General features: G+C 43.7%; 1 protein-coding gene across 4 annotated transcripts in view; it reads left to right on the forward strand.

The window, feature by feature from the left end:
- Positions 1 to 20254, forward strand: part of trrap (transformation/transcription domain-associated protein) — a 76224-nt gene that overhangs the window by 5267 nt on the left and 50703 nt on the right. For all 4 annotated transcript variants that reach the window (XM_019258758.2, XM_027289201.1, XM_027289199.1 and 1 more), the window contains 27 exons: positions 133 to 221; positions 769 to 865; positions 1702 to 1840; positions 2544 to 2622; positions 3154 to 3388; positions 3490 to 3826; positions 3947 to 4044; positions 4161 to 4355; positions 4455 to 4646; positions 4740 to 4905; positions 4997 to 5253; positions 5494 to 5694; positions 6807 to 6958; positions 8560 to 8759; positions 8978 to 9195; positions 9464 to 9661; positions 9867 to 10127; positions 10311 to 10472; positions 10610 to 10706; positions 10974 to 11095; positions 12949 to 13119; positions 13413 to 13481; positions 15200 to 15319; positions 15924 to 16043; positions 16341 to 16505; positions 16664 to 16845; positions 17461 to 17659. In XM_019258758.2, coding sequence (XP_019114303.1) covers positions 133 to 221; positions 769 to 865; positions 1702 to 1840; positions 2544 to 2622; positions 3154 to 3388; positions 3490 to 3826; positions 3947 to 4044; positions 4161 to 4355; positions 4455 to 4646; positions 4740 to 4905; positions 4997 to 5253; positions 5494 to 5694; positions 6807 to 6958; positions 8560 to 8759; positions 8978 to 9195; positions 9464 to 9661; positions 9867 to 10127; positions 10311 to 10472; positions 10610 to 10706; positions 10974 to 11095; positions 12949 to 13119; positions 13413 to 13481; positions 15200 to 15319; positions 15924 to 16043; positions 16341 to 16505; positions 16664 to 16845; positions 17461 to 17659 — 4521 coding nt within the window. The remainder of the gene's footprint in view (positions 1 to 132; positions 222 to 768; positions 866 to 1701; positions 1841 to 2543; positions 2623 to 3153; positions 3389 to 3489; positions 3827 to 3946; positions 4045 to 4160; positions 4356 to 4454; positions 4647 to 4739; positions 4906 to 4996; positions 5254 to 5493; positions 5695 to 6806; positions 6959 to 8559; positions 8760 to 8977; positions 9196 to 9463; positions 9662 to 9866; positions 10128 to 10310; positions 10473 to 10609; positions 10707 to 10973; positions 11096 to 12948; positions 13120 to 13412; positions 13482 to 15199; positions 15320 to 15923; positions 16044 to 16340; positions 16506 to 16663; positions 16846 to 17460; positions 17660 to 20254) is intronic.

The raw sequence follows: 20254 nt of genomic DNA on the forward strand, positions 1-20254 counted from the left end.
GCCTATTTGCTCCTAAAACACATAGAAAAACACGAAGCACTGACTCGCTTCAGCTGCAATAATGCCCCGTGTGTATTAAAACGAGGTTAGTTTTTCATTAACTGAGATTGTGTCTTTGTTCTGTGCCTTCAGCTATATAAGCTGAACATTCACAACGTGGTGTCAGAGTTTGTACCCCTCATCATGAACACCATCATGCTCCAGGTTTCTCCACAGGCCAGGTAAGATGCATGCGTGTGTGTCTGTGGACGGTGCATGTGTGTTTCAGATAGTAGTGTGCCTTTAAACAAATTTCCAAAATGATTTTAGGCATGTTTAAGAGAATTCTTTTTTTTTTTTCCCCCTCTTCCTCTTTTGCACTGAGTTTGTGGATGGTGTTGCTCGGCACTTTGCCTGCTCGAGTTAAAATCCATTTGGGGAAGTTTAAAATTGTAGAAATTGGCTTAGCGGGAGGTGAAACCTCGCAGGGTAGCAGGGGGGGGGGTTTGTGTTAAGTATTCCGAACAGGACGGAAATGGAGCAGAGTTAATTTAGAAAAAATACCTCATCAGGCTCAGGCAGGTAAAGAGAGAACATTTTTTCCTGACGTGCAGTCACAGCTGTGACGCAAACAAACTAAGTCACCCATGTAGAATTGAGTCCCACATGTAGACTCACAATTTCTGCCACTGTAATTGCCGCCTGCTACTGCTGGTATACAACATCACTAATGTCTTTGATGGGCTTAGATGGCTTTTATATGTAAATCACGTTGTTTCCTTTTTCTAGGCAACACAAGCTTTACAACAAGGAGCTGTATGCAGACTTCATCGCTGCACAGATCAAGACTCTGTCATTTCTAGCCTACATCATCCGGATCTACCAGGTACACCTGATGACTGCATCTCGCATCAGTTGTCAGAATAGTTGACTTGCATCAATGTAGGTTTTTTTTCTCAGCAGTATTTTGCGATGTCTAATGTGTGTATGTATGTATGTTTGTATATATATACTTACTTAAAATTTTCAAATATATTTATAAGTCTTTTTAAATGCATCCTCCTGTCAGACTTGGTTCAACGTTAACCACAAGATGATATCCCTAAAAATATAAAGATGCTGCTGTCGTGATTCAAGCAGGCATGTTTTGAAGGATTGTTTCCGGGATATCATTTCTTTTTGCCGGTGTCAGGTGATTGGCAGGAAGCAGGAGTGTAAAATAATGCGGCCACTGATATGAAGACACAGAAGCTGTGAAGAACACAGATAAAAACACACACTTTGAACATTTAAATTAAGACTTCATATTTACTTTTTCGCACGGAACAAGACGGACTGGCACAAATAGCTTCTTCTGAAGCTATCGCCTACAGCACTGACTGTGCGCAGACATTATCAGGGACGGTGTAAGACAATAAAAACCCAGACAAGTGGCACAAACATCAAATAACACTGATAATAACATAAAACAAACTTCTACCACACCTAGAAGAATTCTATTAGGGGAATTAGTTTACCATTGTTTGTGCTGTTATAGACACCGTCTGTCCAAATTTAACGAAACGATATTAAATCATGAAATATTGAATACTGGTCCAAACATTTGGCTTGTATTGGTGTTTACTTGTATATTAAATAATTTTCCGGAACATATCTTGCCTCCGCACAGTAATTTGAAAAAATGATTTGTGCTTTTAATGATGCGTGTGTCTGTCCTATCAGGACCTGGTAGGGAAGTACTCTCAGCAGATGGTAAAGGGCATGCTGCAGCTGCTGTCCAACTGCCCCTCCGAGACCGCCCACCTCCGCAAGGAACTGCTCATCGCAGCTAAGCACATCCTCACAACTGACCTACGAAGCCGTACGTACACACGCACAGAAATACAATATATAAAAGTGTGAAACAGGAAAGTGACAAGCATGTGACATTTTTAGATACCAGTGTTTTCTCCTCAGTAAATGTTGAAGAAAATTTTAAGGCTAATTGTAGTTTAATGTGTTCCTCCTGGTCAAAACATTAGCAGCCCAGACACTTGCAACGTCGAACTTCATTTTTCACATTTCACACTTCTGGAATAACATTTTTATTAGCTGTCAAACAGTGGCTCTAGAACCTCATTTTGATTTGGTGACTGAGCAGTGAAAAGTGAGACTGACTGACTGAAATGGAATAAAAGCTCAACCAACCATCGGTGAAATCTTGAGACACCGATTCACATTTTGATGATTTTCTGCATCATATTGCGAGTTACTTCTGCTTCTGTGGTTGAGACCATTTCCAGCGATTCGTCTCATTTGACACCGTGGAGTTGCAGAAAACTGAGGGAACTATCTAACCATAATTAGGTGTTTGAGTGACAGCTATTCTCTTGCTGCCAAAGCAGGGAAAGAGGCAGTGATACAGTTATTATTATATTTAATAAACACTTGTCATTCTCTTGTGAAAATGTATTATTTAACACCATGATTTTGGAACATGAGCACACACTGTACATGTCAACTTTTTAAATTAACTTCTTTCATCTTTGAATCATGCCTTGGAAATACATCTTGTTATCTTTCAGAGTTTATACCTTGTATGGACAAACTTTTTGATGAAGCCATTCTGATTGGTTCTGGTTACACCGCCCGGGAGACTCTTAGGTGAGTTTTGTGCGTGTGTTCACGATCATTTGATCTCATGGTGTCAGCATCGTCTCTCTCTCTCTCTCTCTCCCTCCCCCTCTCATGGTTGATTGCTCAGCCAGGTGCATGTTAAGTGTCCTTGCATATTAATCAGGCAGATCACACTGCTGCGGAAACTCACAGGGAAGCTGACTCCCTAACACTGCAGCACAGATCGCACTGTCAAGTTGTCATGTACACGCACATCTCCAGAGGGCATGCTGCCCGCAGAGCCTCCCTTAGGTCGATTGCGAAACCTCGTTGACCCTCTTCAGATGCCAAACTAGCTCGCCTCATCAACAAAATAGCTGTCATTTTACATTAGTAGATTGAGGAAGTAAGGAGGTTGGCTGAGACCTGGCAGGACTATCAGTGTCACTCATTAGCTCAACATTTCCCAAGCTGTTTCTCTGCTGCTTTCCTGTTTACTACTTTCTCTGCCTTTTTTCAGTTATCACTTCTATAATTGTGCTGAAAATGTCATAGATGAATGTTTCTTTTTCTTTCCAGACCCTTGGCTTACAGCACACTAGCAGACCTGGTGCACCACGTTCGCCAGAATTTGCCCCTGACAGATTTATCCTTAGCTGTGCAACTCTTTGCCAAGAACATTGATGACGAGTCACTTCCTAGTAATATCCAGACCATGTCCTGCAAGCTGCTGCTTAACCTGGTCGACTGCATCCGGTCAAAGTCAGAGCAGGAGAATGGCAATGGAAGGGACATCCTAATGAGGATGCTGGAGGTGGGCAGCACGGAGCTTGAATCAATAGAACGGATGCTGATGTATATTTCATACACTGATTAAGAAAAGTCATTCCCCCCTCTCTTTCTCCTATAAATCAGGTGTTTGTGTTGAAGTTTCACACCATTGCCCGCTACCAGCTTGTCTCCATTTTCAAGAAGTGCAAGCCTCAATCAGAGATGGGTGTGGTCGACCCAGGGGCGTTACCCGGGGTACCAGCAACACCTACTCCATCTACTACACCTGCCATTCCACCTCCTGCTCCTCCAACACCCGTTGCCACAGCACCTCCAGCTCCAGCGACGCCGTTTGACCGACCTGGTGAGAAGGAAGACAAGCAGACGTTTCAAGTGTCAGACTGCCGAAGCTTAGTCAAGACTCTGGTGTGCGGAGTGAAGACAATTACTTGGGGTATCACGTCTTGCAAGGCCCCTGGAGGTGAGAGGACACAGATTCATGCTCAACAACCATGATGGCATTTGGATAGAAATGCACATTTATGATGATCGTTTAATTAAAATGCAATGTTTAACCTTCTGTTTTTTTTACTTTTTCCAGAGGCTCAGTTCATTCCTAACAAGCAGCTTCAGCCAAAGGAAACACAAATCTACATTAAGCTGGTAAAATACGCCATGCAGGCCTTGGACATCTACCAGGTACAGCCAAAGATCTTAACTACAGTATACCATATCTGTTTTTTATTTGTACAATGATTATAAAGCAATGAATCCGACAACACCCCAGTATAACAGCGCATGTTTCTCTTGAGCAGGTACAAGTTGCCAACAACCAGCAGACGTACATCAGGGTGGCCAACTGTCAGACTGTGCGCATGAAGGAGGAGAAAGAAGTTCTGGAGCACTTTGCCGGGGTCTTCACCATGATGAACCCCCTCACGTTCAAGGAGATTTTCCAGACAACTGTGCCATACATGGTGGAGAGGATCTCCAAGAACTACGCACTGCAGGTACATGCTGTTTCATATGTAAAAGTATTTTGCAAGCAATCATGAGGTCTTCAGTCTCAATTCATCACTTGTGTTCTAAATTGTATTTCTGTTTCCCAGATTGTGGCAAATTCTTTCCTGGCCAACCTGTCGACATCGGCTCTCTTTGCCACCATCCTCGTGGAGTATCTTCTGGAGAGACTGCCAGAGATGGGCTCCAATGTCGAGCTCTCAAACCTTTACCTCAAGCTCTTCAAACTAGTCTTTGGCTCAGTGTCGCTGTTTGCTGCAGAGAACGAGCAGATGCTCAAGGTCAGTGTTTTTGTGTCTCTTTTATGAGGCTAGTTTCTTTTTTTTGTATCTTTTGTCACTTTTTACTAATATGACTGTCCTCTTTTTCCTCAGCCGCACCTCCACAAAATAGTGAACAGCTCCATGGAGTTGGCCCAATCGGCTAAGGAACCCTACAACTACTTCCTGCTTCTCCGGGCTCTCTTCCGCTCCATTGGTGGAGGCAGCCATGACCTGCTCTACCAGGAGTTCCTACCCCTTCTGCCTAACCTGTTACAAGGTAAAGCCTCACCGTGAAGTGAGAACATGTACACCCCTTTGTAATACTTTCATCTCAGCTAATTTCCAAACTCTTCTTTCCATGCTTTTAGGTCTGAACATGCTGCAGAGTGGTCTTCACAAGCAGCACATGAAGGATCTATTTGTGGAGTTGTGTTTGACAGTGCCGGTGCGTCTGAGCTCCTTGCTGCCCTACTTACCCATGCTAATGGATCCTCTGGTGTCTGCCCTCAATGGCTCTCAGACTCTGGTCAGCCAGGGCCTTCGTACCCTGGAGCTGTGTGTGGACAACTTACAGCCCGACTTCCTCTACGACCACATTCAGCCTGTCAGGGCTGAGCTCATGCAGGTGGGGGGTTGTTCTCATTATCATGACCAATAATTGCGCTGTCCAATTCAATTTTTACTGAGCTGCTCGGCAGGACACTCAAAGACCCCAAAAAGTAATTCATTCATATCCATTCATTGGAGCGTTCTCTCATTATCACTCAGCATATCTGCCCTCTAGTGGTCAGTAGTGGACTAGCAATATCTGCGTAGAAAACAATGAACCTGAATCACCACCCCTCCCTTGCATCCTGTGCCGCAGGCCTTGTGGCGTACCCTCCGGAACCCAGCCGAGAGCATCTCGCATGTAGCCTACCGGGTGTTGGGAAAGTTTGGTGGCAGCAACAGGAAGATGCTGAAGGAGTCTCAAAGGCTGCATTACGTGGTGACTGAAGTCCAAGGACCAAGCATCAAGTCCGAATTCACCGACTGCAAGGCGTCCATACAGCTACCGATGGAGAAGGTAAGACCACACTGTTATTTGTGGTAGCGGACGCTTGAATGAAACTCTCCATGTTAAGTCGCAGAAGGAAAGTTTTTGGATGACTTCACTCAGTCTGGAGACCCTTTCTCTCCTTTTTTACCCTTTTTTGTATTTCGGTTTAAGGGAGAAAGAATTAAACCTAAAAGAACTTGATATTCCTCATTATTGTGCCACACTGAGAGCAATATATCCTTGTCAGAGGTTGGTGTGTGAGAAAGAGAGAGAGAAAGTGTGTGAGTGTAGAGATGTGTGTGTCCTCTAGGTAATTAAATTCATCTCCTGTTTCTCCTCCTCATCCCCAGTCAGTAATCATCAATCTAGTGTGGGCCACCATGACGGCATTATTTACTCTCACTAATGGCTGCTCCTTCTTTCTGGCTATCCGTCTGTGTGTTTGCCATCATCACCATGGGCTCGGGCAGGAGCACACACAGGCTCGCACTCTCACATGCTGCACACACACATGCACAGGCTGAAGGCATGAATCTCTAGCATGCTCACGATACAGCCATACGAATGAATGCTGTAATTCATCACCTGAATCTCTTTGAGGATGTGCAACTCGCGTGAGATTTTTACAAACCACTTCAGAAATATTTTCCTGTAAGTCTATAAAAGGATTAAATAGAAAGCAGATTTTTCTCAGGAGTTTGCATTCAAAATCTTTTTCTTTTAAATTTCATAGTTAAGTATTCGTAATGACGCACTTGTCAGCATCTCGGTGCTGACATCCTAATACAATGACAGGTCTACAATTCAATTCTGCTGCCCTCATCTCTCCTCTCATCCTCCCTCTATTCTTCTCGTCCTTTTCATCTTCTCCCCTCTGTTCTGACTGGCATTAATTAGTTCATTTTCTCCCCTTTTAAGTGCCCGGCTGCTGTGGGTTGTCAGCCCATAATGTAGAAATCATAATGACCTTTGCTCAGCCAGATGGCGCCCCGTGTTACTTCCTGCAAAATGGATCGCATATACATACTTGCTTATCGCAATTTAAATCCCATATTAATTGTTTGGGACTATTGGCATTTTGCAGCCTAGGAATAGAGAGAATATAAAATGAAGATTTGTCTGGTGTATTTCTTTTCAAGGCCATAGAGACGGCTCTCGACTGTCTGAAGAGTGCCAACACGGAGCCCTACTACAGGCGACAGGCCTGGGAAGTCATTAAGTGTTTCCTGGTGGCCATGACCAGTCTGGATGACAACAAGCACGCTCTCTACCAGCTTCTGTCTCATCCCAAGTAAGAAAACATTCTGCGTTTAATGTCTGACTGTGACAAATGCTTCTTATTTAAATTGTAATGCAGCATTCAATACCAAATAATAGATGTATGAATTGTAACTAGTACAAACTAAGCTATTTTTATTGACTAGTTTTTCAGGACATATTCTGTGTTCGTATGTTTCTTTCTCCTTCAGTACAGCCACCATAGATCACTACTGAAATGGCAGGAGGTGAAAAAAATGCGCTTCCCGTTGAGGCCATGCACAGTCCGTTCTTCGATCACTCATCCTCCTCTTTAACCTTTATTTGACTCAACTTGACCTTGACCTCTACTCCTTCCCACTGTACTCCACACAGGCTCTGTGTCTATCGTCCAATCTCCCCATTACCTCCACACCCCATCCCACCACCTGCTGCAGACGTGTCCTGCCTTTACGTCACGTCTCCACCACTCTCACCCACCACACACACGCCGCCTCATCAATTCTGTCTCAAGCGAGACTTGCTAATTACACACTCGCATGCCCCCCCACCACCACCACCACCCTCTGGCAGGCTTCACTGTGAGGCGGAGACACATACATGAACAGACAAACAGGAAGAGGAGAGGGGGGGGGGGGTTGTCGGGTGGGTTAGTCACATTACCATCATTGATCCCCAGGCAGGGGCTAATTGACTGTTTACGCTACACCATGCCCCTTACACTCTCCTGTCATTACGCACTGACACATACACACACACACACACACATGCACATGAATACGTCCGTGTGCACATTTTCTGCGGGGATAATGAAGTGTGTCAGTTATGATCAGGGGGGCTGCACCTGCCCCCTCCTCTCGTCAGTTCATCTTGATTTGCAGTCCCGTCTCTCGACAGATTTTGTCTCCTTTTTTCTCGCTATCTGCCTCTCTTCATCTTCTTCACACAGTCTCTCTTTGCCTCAGTATTTGGTCACTGTAAGCATAGCCTTTCAATTTTAAAAGGAAAAAAGATACATGGAGCGAATCATGAAATGCCAACAGGGGAGCGCGGAGTCCCCTGAATCAGTGAAGGGCAATTGATCTGACATTCTATCAACCATCCCACTCGGCTACTTTCTTCACATGCCACGTTCCTCGCTCACCTCTTTCCTTTCCTTACACATGACCCTCCACCCCTCCCTCCACGTCTTCGCTCTCTTCCTCCAAAGAGTAGTCTTTTAAATGGCAATAATGAAATGAAGCGATCCATCAGGTCTGCCCCTGGCGTGTGGCATTATAAAACACAAGCTCAAGCATGGAGAAAACAGCTGCTCAATCACACCGCGGCCCAGTTGCCTTCAGCTGCAGTAAATAACAAAAATACCAACAGGGGACAAAGAGGGAGGCAGAGGAATGGAAAGGCAGAAGGAGCTAAGAGGAGAGAGGAAAATTTAAGGACAAAGGGAATTGGAGTTACGTTCGGAGGCTGCAGACGGGCGTCTTGGACTTGGATCTTTATTTTAAAATATTGGGCGAATCGACTGAACACAAACCATTAAAGAAAGTTTCAGTGCCACTGCCACATGTTTTTATTATGTCCTTTTTGTTAACGTGTAATCTGCTAATTCATTGTGTGTCTTTCTCCCCCCGTTAGCTTCACTGAGAAGTGGATCCCCAATGTCATCATCTCGCACCGCTACAAAGCACAAGACACACCTGCCCGCAGAACTTTTGAACAGGCTCTGACTGGGGCATTCATGTCTGCCGTGATAAAGGACCTGAGGCCCAGCGCGCTCCCCTTCGTAGCCAGCCTGATTCGCCATTATACGATGGTCGCTGTGGCTCAGCAGTGTGGTGAGGGACTGGCACTCTTCCTACTTTCTACATCTAATATTAGCTTTTTGTATTGCCCTGGCATTGGCAGTTATCCCCAGCTGCGCAAGAAAATCTGTCTCTTTCCACTTTTTGTCTTTTCTCTGGTTTTTATAAAAATTCTGACTTATTCATTTTGCGTCCGATATTAAATCATAATAGAAATGTAAAATGTAATCTTAACTTCACTCCTCCTCCAGGTCCATTCCTTCTGCCTTCTTACCAGCTGGGCAGCCAGCCAAGCACAGCCATGTTTCACAGCGAAGAGAACGGCTCAAAGGGCATGGACCCTCTGGTTCTGATTGATGCCATAGCTATCTGCATGGCCTACGAGGAGAAGGAGCTGTGTAAGATTGGAGAAGTGGCCCTGGCTGTCATCTTTGATGTGGCTAGCATTATCCTTGGCTCCAAGGAGAGGGTAAGTCACAGAGAGGGGAGTGTTTGAAGGATCAGTTATTTGTTATTGTGATGAGGACGATGCTCAGCGTGCCAGTTGTTTTGTAGCTGTGTTAAGATTCTGACTAACAATCACTTTCAAGTTTGAAATGAACATCTGATACACATTTAATCAAATTCAGCTTTTGTCATTTTGTAATTCTCATCTGTGTTTGATGTACATTTTCATATGTGCGTGGTTTTTAAATGGGAATCAGTTAATCATCCTGGGCTCTTGTCTACATCTTCAGGCGTGCCAGCTGCCCTTGTTCTCCTACATTGTGGAGCGTCTGTGCGCCTGCTGCTATGAGCAGGCCTGGTATGCTAAGCTCGGCGGCGTGGTGTCCATCAAGTTCCTGATGGAGAGACTGCCTCTGATCTGGGTGCTACAGAACCAGCTCACCTTTCTCAAGGCCCTGCTCTTTGTCATGATGGACCTCACCGGAGAGGTGAGAGGAAATTTAACATTTTAGTTCATACTTTCAAAAGAAGTAGAAGATAGTACCTGCTTGCATTTGTTGTTGACTTTTCTCTACACATGAGGTTTTACCACGGCTTGCAGCGGGTGTAATATAACAACTTTTTCTCTCGTGTCGCGTCACAGTACTCTCACTGCAGTGGCATTGTACTTACTACCTTATTGATTTTCCCAAGGTGTCAAATGGAGCAGTGGCCATGGCTAAGACCACCCTGGAGCAGTTGCTCGTGCGCTGTGCCACTCCACTGAAAGATGAAGAAAAGACTGAGGAGCTGCTGGCTGCCCAGGACAAGTCTTTCCACATGGTCACGCATGACTTGGTTCGAGAGGTCACGTCCCCCAACTCAACAGTCAGAAAGCAGGCCATGCACTCCCTGCAGGTGCTAGCCCACGTCACCGGCAAGAGTGTTACCGTCATCATGGAACCACACAAAGAGGTGAAACCAAGGACTGAAGCTTTCCATAGCTATGTATCATACTTTAATGCTGTGATAGATGAGACGTCAGTTTTCAGCCTAAACACAAAATAGACTTCACCCTGGAGTGATGGCTCCTCAGAGTCTCGCAATTCTGAAACAAAACTTGAGAGTGACATACATAAAATGTTTGTTTCTCTACAGGTGTTGCAAGATATGGTTCCCCCCAAGAAACACCTGCTCCGCCACCAACCTGCCAACGCCCAGATCGGTCTGATGGAGGGCAACACCTTCTGCACCACCTTGCAGCCGCGCCTCTTCACAATGGACCTCAATGTCATGGAGCACAAAGTCTTCTACACAGAGGTATGCAACATGCAGAAGTTAAAAAATCAAATTTTCCTAATCATCGTCTTAATTTGACCTCATTTGTTGTATTGTTTTTTGTTCTGTCTACTTTATACAAACACATTGAAGCCTCTGACCTCTGTGTCTGTTTCTAGCTGTTGAACCTGTGTGAGGCAGAGGATGCTGCTCTGATGAAGCTGCCCTGTTACAAGAGCCTCCCCTCCCTGGTTCCTCTCCGCATCGCAGCTCTCAGTGAGTAGACTCCGATGAACTTGATATTGGTCCTTCGTATTGTTGGAATTTTTTTAAATTGTTGCTGCATGTTTTGTGTTCATTATGTTCCTTGTTTTACTTTTTGTGTGAATTGAATTAATAACAATTTTGTAAATATTTTACAAGTTTTTACTAAAATATATTATGTTTTATACATTATACATTTGAATGTCATTACTTATGTCATAGATTGAAAGGCAGTGTTGACTGCTGAACGTGAACTGACGTTCTTTCCTTTCTCTTTAGATGCCCTGGCAGCCTGTAATTACTTGCCACAGTCCAGAGAGAAGATCATCGCTGCCCTGTTTAAAGCCCTGAACTCCACCAACAATGAACTGCAGGAAGCGGGCGAGGCCTGTATGAGGAAGGTCGGTGCAACATCTTTCATCCCATCTTACCGATTTGTATTTGGTTTAGATTTAGGCGATGGTATGAAAAATGTTACTCTTTAAATAGTTTTCACCTCACAAATCTCGCAAATCATCTTCGAGTACGACCAGGCACACAGTAACAGTAACCACCAATAATCGGTCAGTTTTAGTTGGAGATTAGAGAAGACCCTTTCCAGAAGTGAATGGTTTCTCATATTTCCAAAATCAATCCTAAATCATCAGACATAGCATATAAAATATCATGATGTCATCTCACACAATGCCCAAGAGGGAAATGTTACCGTTTGTTTTTTTTTTATCCAAAATGCTAAAGCTGTGGAAATTTTCATCATCAGACAATCTGCCACTTGTTACAAAGATGTTTGTCATCTGGAGATATCATCTTGATTTCACTCCTATCTTGGGATCTTTACATTAGCTCCCAGTTTGTTTTTGAATCGATTTTTTTTCTTAATTTATTTCAACAGTTTTATCGATTACTTAGAAAGCTCAGACCTGTGTTGTATCACTCATTTCAACTGCTTCAATTCCCTTTGAGCAGAAACACACTGAGACCTGACCAGACATGACCTTTCTAAATCTGGATTAAAGACTGTGCCCTTAAGCTGTGAAGCAGTCTACCCAAGACCAGACTTGTGAATTTGCCTGCGCCCCTTTTTTAAAACCACAAAGCACATTTTCTACACCTTTTGAAATGGCTGTCGACTGTGTCACGCTTATGCTTACCCCACTTAGTTCAATTATTTGTACCATTGGCTCTTATGTTATTTTATGTTTTAAGTTTTTCATTATCTTGTTTTCTGTTGTCCCCTTCCTTCCTCCTTCATTAGTCTTTTATCTGTATCACTCATGTCAGTTGCCATCTTCAAAGTCCTTTGTTAATCCTCCCCCCCATACAATTTCCCCACCCAGTTATCTTCATACGGACCTCCCTCTGCTTTATCACACTCTCCCTGAACCATTCCTGCCTCTATTCATCAAAGTATCCATATCCATACCATCTTAGCCTCGATCCATCTACCCCAAGCCCCTTTTGTCTCTTTTTCCTTCCATTTCTGTGTCCTTCATTTTCTTTCTTTACCACCGTCACTCCTTTTCACTTTTTTTTTTTTTGCCTAGCCATTCTCTGCTCTCTCCATTCTTTCATCTCTGCCCTGCTAGCACTAATGAGCGTTGCCACGGCCCGATCGATACAGGATGGAGTGTTTGTTCTCAGCACTGAGAGGAAAATGAATGTGGCTGCCATGCATCATTCCCTCCCGTCTATGGAAGGGTGTGGGTGTGCGTCATCAGTGTTTGGTGTTGTTGGCATGTGTGCTTGTTTATGGCTGGTCGTGCCCTCATTTAAGTGGCCTTAGTTCCTTAATGGAGACACAAGGGGTAGTGAGCAGTTCACTAGATACTGCTAGAAAACCTGACAAGGCCAGATCTAATGTAGAGGAAAAAAAATACATGGTCACAGAACTGATTAATACTTTAAAGCTCCAACGAGTTCGAAAACCTGAGATCAACACAAGGCTGTATTCTGAGTTAATGATGGTAACATTAGAAAACTTGAGGCGTACTCCTTATATATTTTTTAAACTTTAGAAACTTTATTAATCAGGTTGGTCATGAAATTCCTTCTCTGCGTTTAATTCATCCAGGCTGGAATTTGTTGGAACACACACATGCACCATCACAGGGGTCACACACACAAATTGATCGAACCGCCAAGCTTACCACCAACTCTGAGCCACGGTCACCCCTATGATCTGTTTAATACACACTATCTATTTTAAGAGTTGTACAAAATGTATTTCAACCGTTTTTCCTGTATTCTATTACAGTTCCTGGAAGGTGCAACGATCGAGGTGGACCAGATCCACACTCACATGCGCCCCCTATTGATGATGCTGGGTGACTACCGCAGCCTGACGCTCAACGTGGTGAACCGCCTTACCTCTGTCACACGCCTTTTCCCCAACTCCTTCAACGACAAGTTCTGTGATCAGATGATGGTGAGAAACTACAAGCTCCTCTCATCTCACAACGTTTTTCTTTATTCAAAACATTTGCAGCACAGAATTCAGTTTATGGCTTCAACTTGGAAAACATGACAACTCAAAGCTTTTAACTTTGGCAGTGTTGGTGTGGAAAAAAAAGATTATTTTAGCGTATCTAAATGTTGGATTGTTGTCTGCACACTTGTGTGCAATTTCAGGATTAAACAAAGCCCTGCAAAAGAGATTTTATTTATTATTTATAAGTTGAATTTCTCAAGTAAATATTCGACCCTCTCTGTCTTTCTTAGCAACACCTGAGGAAGTGGATGGAGGTGGTTGTGATAACACACAAGGGAGGCCAGCGAAGTGATGGCAGTGTAAGTATACACAGTTCGGACAGTCACACACACACACACCTCGCAGCATCGATGAAGTTAATGCGAATGTGAAACTTTCATCCGTTACAACATATAAACATTTCTTTCATATACTTATGCAGAACTCTTGTTTGAATGCAGCACAGAGCCTATAGGAGCAGGTCAACACAGACGCCCAGTGCCACCTTTTTCTTTGTTCGGTTGGTCTGTTCTGTCTAAACCAAACAGCACGGGGCAGAGAAATTGCCACTTCTACACAAAAAGCCACAGTCACATGTAGTCAACACCTTCTCAGTGTGGACCTCTCCCAGATGAGTTGTGAGTGGCCATATTACAATCAATGATTAATTAGGCGCCAGGCAGGCGGTGGTGGGCCCAGCACTGCGTCTCCTCATTATCTCCCCGACAGATAACCTTGTAAAGGCAGAGAAAAGGTGAGCGCAAAGAAGGAGGGGGGAGGAAACAGCTGCCTCTCCCTCATAGAAATAATGGCCAATTTTTTTTTTCTCCCTCCCTTCTCTTTATGAGAGTTCATCCTGCCGCATCTCAAAATTGTGTGTTTAATTAGATGCAAATTGGCCCTTTGTCTCTTCCTCCCTCCAACTCGTAGTCTTTGTGCGTGTTGACAGCAAAGCTGGCAGTGACAATAAAGGCAGGGTCAGGGGGTCAATTAGCTAAACCCGATAAAGAAAAAAAACTGAGGTATGGAGCAGGGCCGAGGAGGAAGGTCTGAAGACCGTGTGGGCAATGAAAGAGGGTTTTGACAGAGAGGTGGACAATATGGAGTGTAGCAAGGTGAGTTTGGAGGAGTGAAGAGCTCGTCTAAAAGAAAAGGAAAAGTATTTCAGTTTGACAAAACCAAAATGTCAGTTTCTGTATTCATGACCTGATGTCTGTCAGGAGAGTGTTTTTCCTCCAAATGCCACGGATTCTGTGTTGCTCGACTACAATCCTTTATGACCCCTGCCCTATTATTAACCTACTGCTGAGAAAAGTCCTTCCCGAGGTCACCTGTAAAGGTTGCTGCTGTCTCCCCCTCCCCACATTCATTTCATTATCACCCTGTCTTATCTGCTCACCTTCCATATGGAACATAGACAGACAAACACACACACAAAAAAAATGCGCACATCCTGCTCTGCTGACTCTGATCATTGTCTCCCGTTCCGGTACAGCCTGCGTTGGAGGGCGTTGAGGTGAGATGTAACCTGGTCTTGAGCCCTCTGTTGGTGACTCTCTGTCAGTGATTTGAACTTAGTTTGAACCAATGTCGTGCTGGTGAATTGAACCAATGTCGTGGTAGTGGTACTGGTGGAGTTGCCCTGTATTTCTGTGTCCATGTGTCTGTGATTGTCTTCAGAAATGTTACTGTCATCTCAGCCTAGCACTAACCTCACATTTTGACTGTTTGACTAGAAACGTCCAAGACAGCAATAATACCAGTTCTTATCATGAAACTGTCCTTTACTTGTTTGTAACCTGTGCTAATGTGATACAAGAACTCACACAAGTGTGGTGCTCTACACCTTTTTCTGAGCTATAATGAGCGCTGACTATGTTTTCGGTCGTTTGACTAAGATTCATCCTCGTCTTTCCACAGTGGACGCCACTCCTGAAGTCTGTGGGGAAAAATTATGTCCGTCTCTAGTTCTGACATCTTTCTAAGAATTTCATTCACTTCCATCTTTCCTCCGCTCTTTCTCTCTGACTCTCTTTAGGAGATGAAGATCTGTTCTGCCATCATTAACCTTTTCCACCTGATCCCAGCCGCGCCCCAGACTCTGGTCAAGCCTCTGCTGGAGGTGGTCATGAAGACGGAGAGGGCCATGCTCATAGAGGTAGGACACTTATTCCACTCTTTAGACGGATTTAGTAAAGATACATCATGGACTGTTGGGACAAGAAAAACCTAGAGCACAGTCCCAAGCAGCAGGTCAAGAAAATGAAAGCTTTGGTTGTTTTTTTTAATTAACATTTTTCACCAGACTGTTTTAATAGAAAGCAAACATCATTGAAAAAGACATGTTAGATGCTTTTCTGGTTATTCATTGTAGTGTTTCTTGGCCTTACAAGAGCAGTTGTCATGTAGATGAATGGCGTTAATTAATTGGTACACTGAAATAGACGAGGGAAATGGCTTGATGATAAAAATTACCATACTCATTTTAAATGATTATGCAGCTTGAAAAAGGATCACTGACATTACTTAAGACCTTTTCTGAGTGAAGTAAGCTATGTGTACAATAAATACTCTAACTCTCTTGATAATCTCACAATTTTCATTTTCCTTTCTGGGATAAGCCTCTTAATCCTATTTGATCTATATCTTATGTATATAGTGTTTTATTGCTGTTAAGCACAGATGTGATAGAATCGAAGTCTTCATTCTCCTTTTTCTGCCCATTTCTTTTGCCATTTCTCTTCTCCCCCCTCGTGTGTCAGGCTGGCAGTCCGTTCAGGGAGCCTTTGATCAAGTTCCTGACGCGTCACCCATCTCAGACGGTGGAGCTGTTCATGATGGAGGCCACGCTGAACGATCCCCAGTGGAGCCGCATGTTCATGGTCAGACACTGTCAGCTCTAAGTAGCTGTCCCCTCAGCATTTCCATTGGCACATTTCCCATTAAAACAGCGTTTTGCTGCCTCAGTAATGGCCTATAAACATGGATTATCGGGTGTTTTGAGGCTCAATAGTCCTGTTAACACCAAATTTAAATAGATAGCTCCTGGTAAAATGTTAAAATTTTCTGTATGTTTCTTTTAAATTTGTTGTGACAGCTGTTTACCCAGTCCAGTAAATGTTTTTCTCTCTGGTCTTTTTTTAGTGTTGTACTTATTTTGTCATACTGTTCATATACAGAGTTTTTTGAAGCACAAAGATGCCAAGCCACTCCGAGACGTGCTGGCCTCTAACCCCAACCGCTTCGTGCCCCTGCTGGTTCCCGCTGGCACTGCGGCAACTGTTCGTCCCGGCTCTCCCTCCACCACCACAGCCAGACTGGATTTACAATTTCAGGCAATCAAGGTAAAAAAGGTTAATGCAGTCGGGTCAGATGTGTGTACAGTATGTGTAAAGATAACCCTCAGATATCAGTGGTGCTTAATTCTAATCTGAAAACAACATAACTCTCAGTAATTTCATTACCTCTAACCCTTTTTGTCTTCTTCTTCCCCTCTGCTCAGATTATCAGCATCATAGTGAAGAATGATGAGGGCTGGCTGGCAGGGCAGCACTCCCTGGTCAGCCAGCTGAGGCGAGTCTGGGTCAGCGAGGCCTTCCAGGAGAGACATCGCAAAGACAACATGGCTGCCACCAACTGGAAGGAGCCCAAGCTGCTGGCGTACTGCCTGCTTAGCTACTGCAAGTATGTACACCCATTCAAATTGTGATGGGCGTGAAAATTGCCCTATGTGTTGAGGCAGAGTTGCCATATGGCATGAAAATGGACATTTGAGATGAAAATCCGTGTTAGTAAGTGACGAGAAACAATATGCGAATGAGGCTTGGGGCTGAGCATTACTCTGAAATGAACAAAGCTTCCCGTAGACTGTAAAACTTGTGATGTTGTTATCTTGTGTAAAGAGCTACAAGTTAATCACACCATTTTTTTTTCACGTTTCTAACTTTAACCAACTTTAAGGCATTCCAATCATGAGTCCTTCATCAACCTTTTCACCCCTCCTCTCCGTCTGAGCACAGCCAAAGTGCTAAAACACTCGGTGCACTAGGCACTTAGCAGATGTTTATTTTAGACCCTGTAATTAACCCCCAACCACTCCAGCCAGTAATTTTAGAGTGTATGAGTTCAGTCGACCTTCTTTTGATAAACAAAAATCTTTTTTAACAAGTGTAAAACTGGCTAATCACCTGAGTGACACCGGTGACTTAAGATTTGAAAGTTTTGTTGTACAATATCACCGTTGATATTCGACATATCTCTTGTCTGTGCACTGAATTATTAACCCTGTATTTTCAATAGGTGTAACTACTCGGAGATTGAGCTGCTGTTCCAGCTGCTGCGGGCTTTCACGGGTCGCTTCTTATGCAACATGACCTTCCTGAAGGATTACATGGAGGAGGAGATCCCAAGGAAGTACTCCATTGCCCAGAAACGGGCCCTGTTCTTCCGCTTCGTTGAGTTCAACGACCCACACTTCAACGATGAGCTCAAAGCTAAGGTATGAACACGGCAGAGCAGAGTCATCTTATGACTACATGCCACAGGGAGCTGAAATTCCCAGTACCTTTTTTTACAATTTTCAAATCGTCTTTTGTAATTGATGTTCAAGTTAGGGTTGGATGTAACACACAGTCTGACTAATCACGTGGCATAAAATGAGTATTAATCTTGTGATGTTCAAAGCCAAAACCAGCTCGCCATTTTCACCAGTTCATGAGTTGAAATGAGGAGAGAATGAGTCTGCAGTTTTGCCGTTTCTCTTTTGTTCTAGCACAGCAATTATCTCTCTTTTTTTTTTCTCCCAAAGCCTGCTAAAGAAAAAAAAACATATTTAAATAAAAATGCTAATTCAAAACTGTGGGGCACACGCAGGCCTTAATTGGGGAAAAAAAGAGAGAGAAAAAATTGTATTGTGTTTTTTCTTTTTTTCAATTGTGCTGGGGAAAAAAAAACGATTAAAACCTCGGATAGAGAAAACCAAATAATGCATTAGAAATCATGTTGCAAAAAAAAAAATCATGAAAAAGCGTCTCCTGATCTTGCTTACTTTGCTTCCTCAGTGTGGGACCTGATCTGTGTGACTTTTATGGTTGGTGTGTTTTGTACCAGAAGTTCTTTTGATAGAGTCAGGAAGGTCATTTAGTCTGGTTCTAGACCCTCAGAGGCTCACAGATGAATGCTTCTGTCCTCTCTACCTGACCTGCTGCTGCGAGCATTACAATCATTCGGGCTGCTTTTTAATTAAGCCCACTCTCCCGCATGCATGCTCACACACACACACACACACACACACACACACACACACACACACACACACACACACACACACTTTGCACAGCTGTAGCAGACACACAACCTGGCACAGAGGAGCAACAGCACTGCTGTTAAGTACAAACGGGTCAGTGGGGAGGGCCTGCCCTGGCACACTATAGCACATAACCAAATGGCTGTATGGCAGGAACACAACTGTACTCACACGCACACACACACACATTCAGACACAAGAAGCTTGCAAGTGCACACAGACCCCACAAATCCAGTGAGCTACACTCATGTTTATGATGCTGCTCACTCCACCCTGTCCTTTTTCCTCATTCAGTTTGCATTGTTTCAGCAACATATGGGCTGAAAAAATAAAGGCACGGGAGAGAGTTCAGCCAACTCACTGTGCTGTGTCTTTCCAGGACAAAATGCTGCGTTTTTAAATTTTTTAACAGAGCCATGGTTCATTCGATCATCTAGCGAAGCTGCAGCAAGCCCACTCCCCTCCATCAGGATTTTGCTCATATATTGTTGTTTTTTCGCTTAATTGTTCTCCTCTGGTGCGCAGCAGATGCTATCTGTACATGACAGACAGACCCACAGACTTGTTTTTCTGACACACAGACGGTGTTTCTGTGCAAATGTTTGTGTTGATGAGTGTACGAGTCGTGAGCAAGAGAATGAGTGTGGGCGTTACGTCCGCTGACATTTAAAAATTGCCTCGAGCTATTTCCCGGAAGCATCATAGCACGGGGAAGTAAGTGTGTGTGTGTGTGTGTGTGTGTGTGTGTGTGTGTGTGTGTGTGTGTCTGGGTGTCTGTGTGTGTGCATATTGAAGAGATAGGGAGTTAGATAGAGACTGAGGTTCTTGTGCAGCATCACAGGGGTCCGGGAGAATATTTCACTTTGAGCGAGATGTAGAGAGAAATGTGGGGAGAGAAAAAAAAAAAAAGAGGGGAGTGGGACAGCAGCAATGAATCATCTGTGATGGTGCAGTCTGACCTCATGCTGCTCCTGTATCGCTTCCTTTGTTTTATCCAAAGAGTTCTAACGGAAAACTGCTTTTGTTCTGTTTTTTTTTTTTTTTTGTTCAAAAGTGTTTGACTGTTCATGAAATAGATTTCAAGCAGACAAGCAAACAAACAAGTGTATGACATTTATGAAGCACAGCGCGTCTGTTTCACATTCTGCTTCTTTATTTATTTATTTATTTTCTTGCTTCACCGACGTGACATACAGTGTAACAGAATGTGTCTCGCTGTGCTTGTATCATCTTCTCGCTGGAGATTGAAGTCAAACTGCAGTGTTAAGTTGAAACAACAAGCAGATATTTTTGTCAGTACCTGTTATGAGTGACAACAAAACACCTCTGTGTGTGTCTGTGAGAGAAGAAGCAAAAATATATTCAGATTTTTAAAAGAGAAAATTAAAACCAACACAAATAAATTGCCTCTTAGTTATCAGATTGGAATGACAAATAACAAAACCAGTTGAATAAAATCACAGTATCGATTTTTGCGGTGAAGGTTACTCTCCACACACACACACGTTATTTGTTTCAGGGTATGGAAATGGGATTTAAGATAATTAAGACACCTGCAGAACACGATCTAGGCTACTTGCCCAGAAGCATTGTGTGTGCGTGCACACACGCACTAACACACACAGCCTGCAGGAGCACAGCATCTAATGGCATTACAGAAATACGCTGTGATCTCCCAGTGATTGATGTCAGAGAGGCGTCGAATTAATAGGAACAGATGAGAATGAAGAACAGACTTGTGCTTTGTGCATTTTCTTGGTGTCTTCATTTAGGGGGGGGGGGGGGGGG

This window comes from Larimichthys crocea, chromosome XVI (assembly GCF_000972845.2).
Source record: "Larimichthys crocea isolate SSNF chromosome XVI, L_crocea_2.0, whole genome shotgun sequence".
In the NCBI taxonomy this organism is placed as follows: domain Eukaryota; kingdom Metazoa; phylum Chordata; class Actinopteri; family Sciaenidae; genus Larimichthys; species Larimichthys crocea.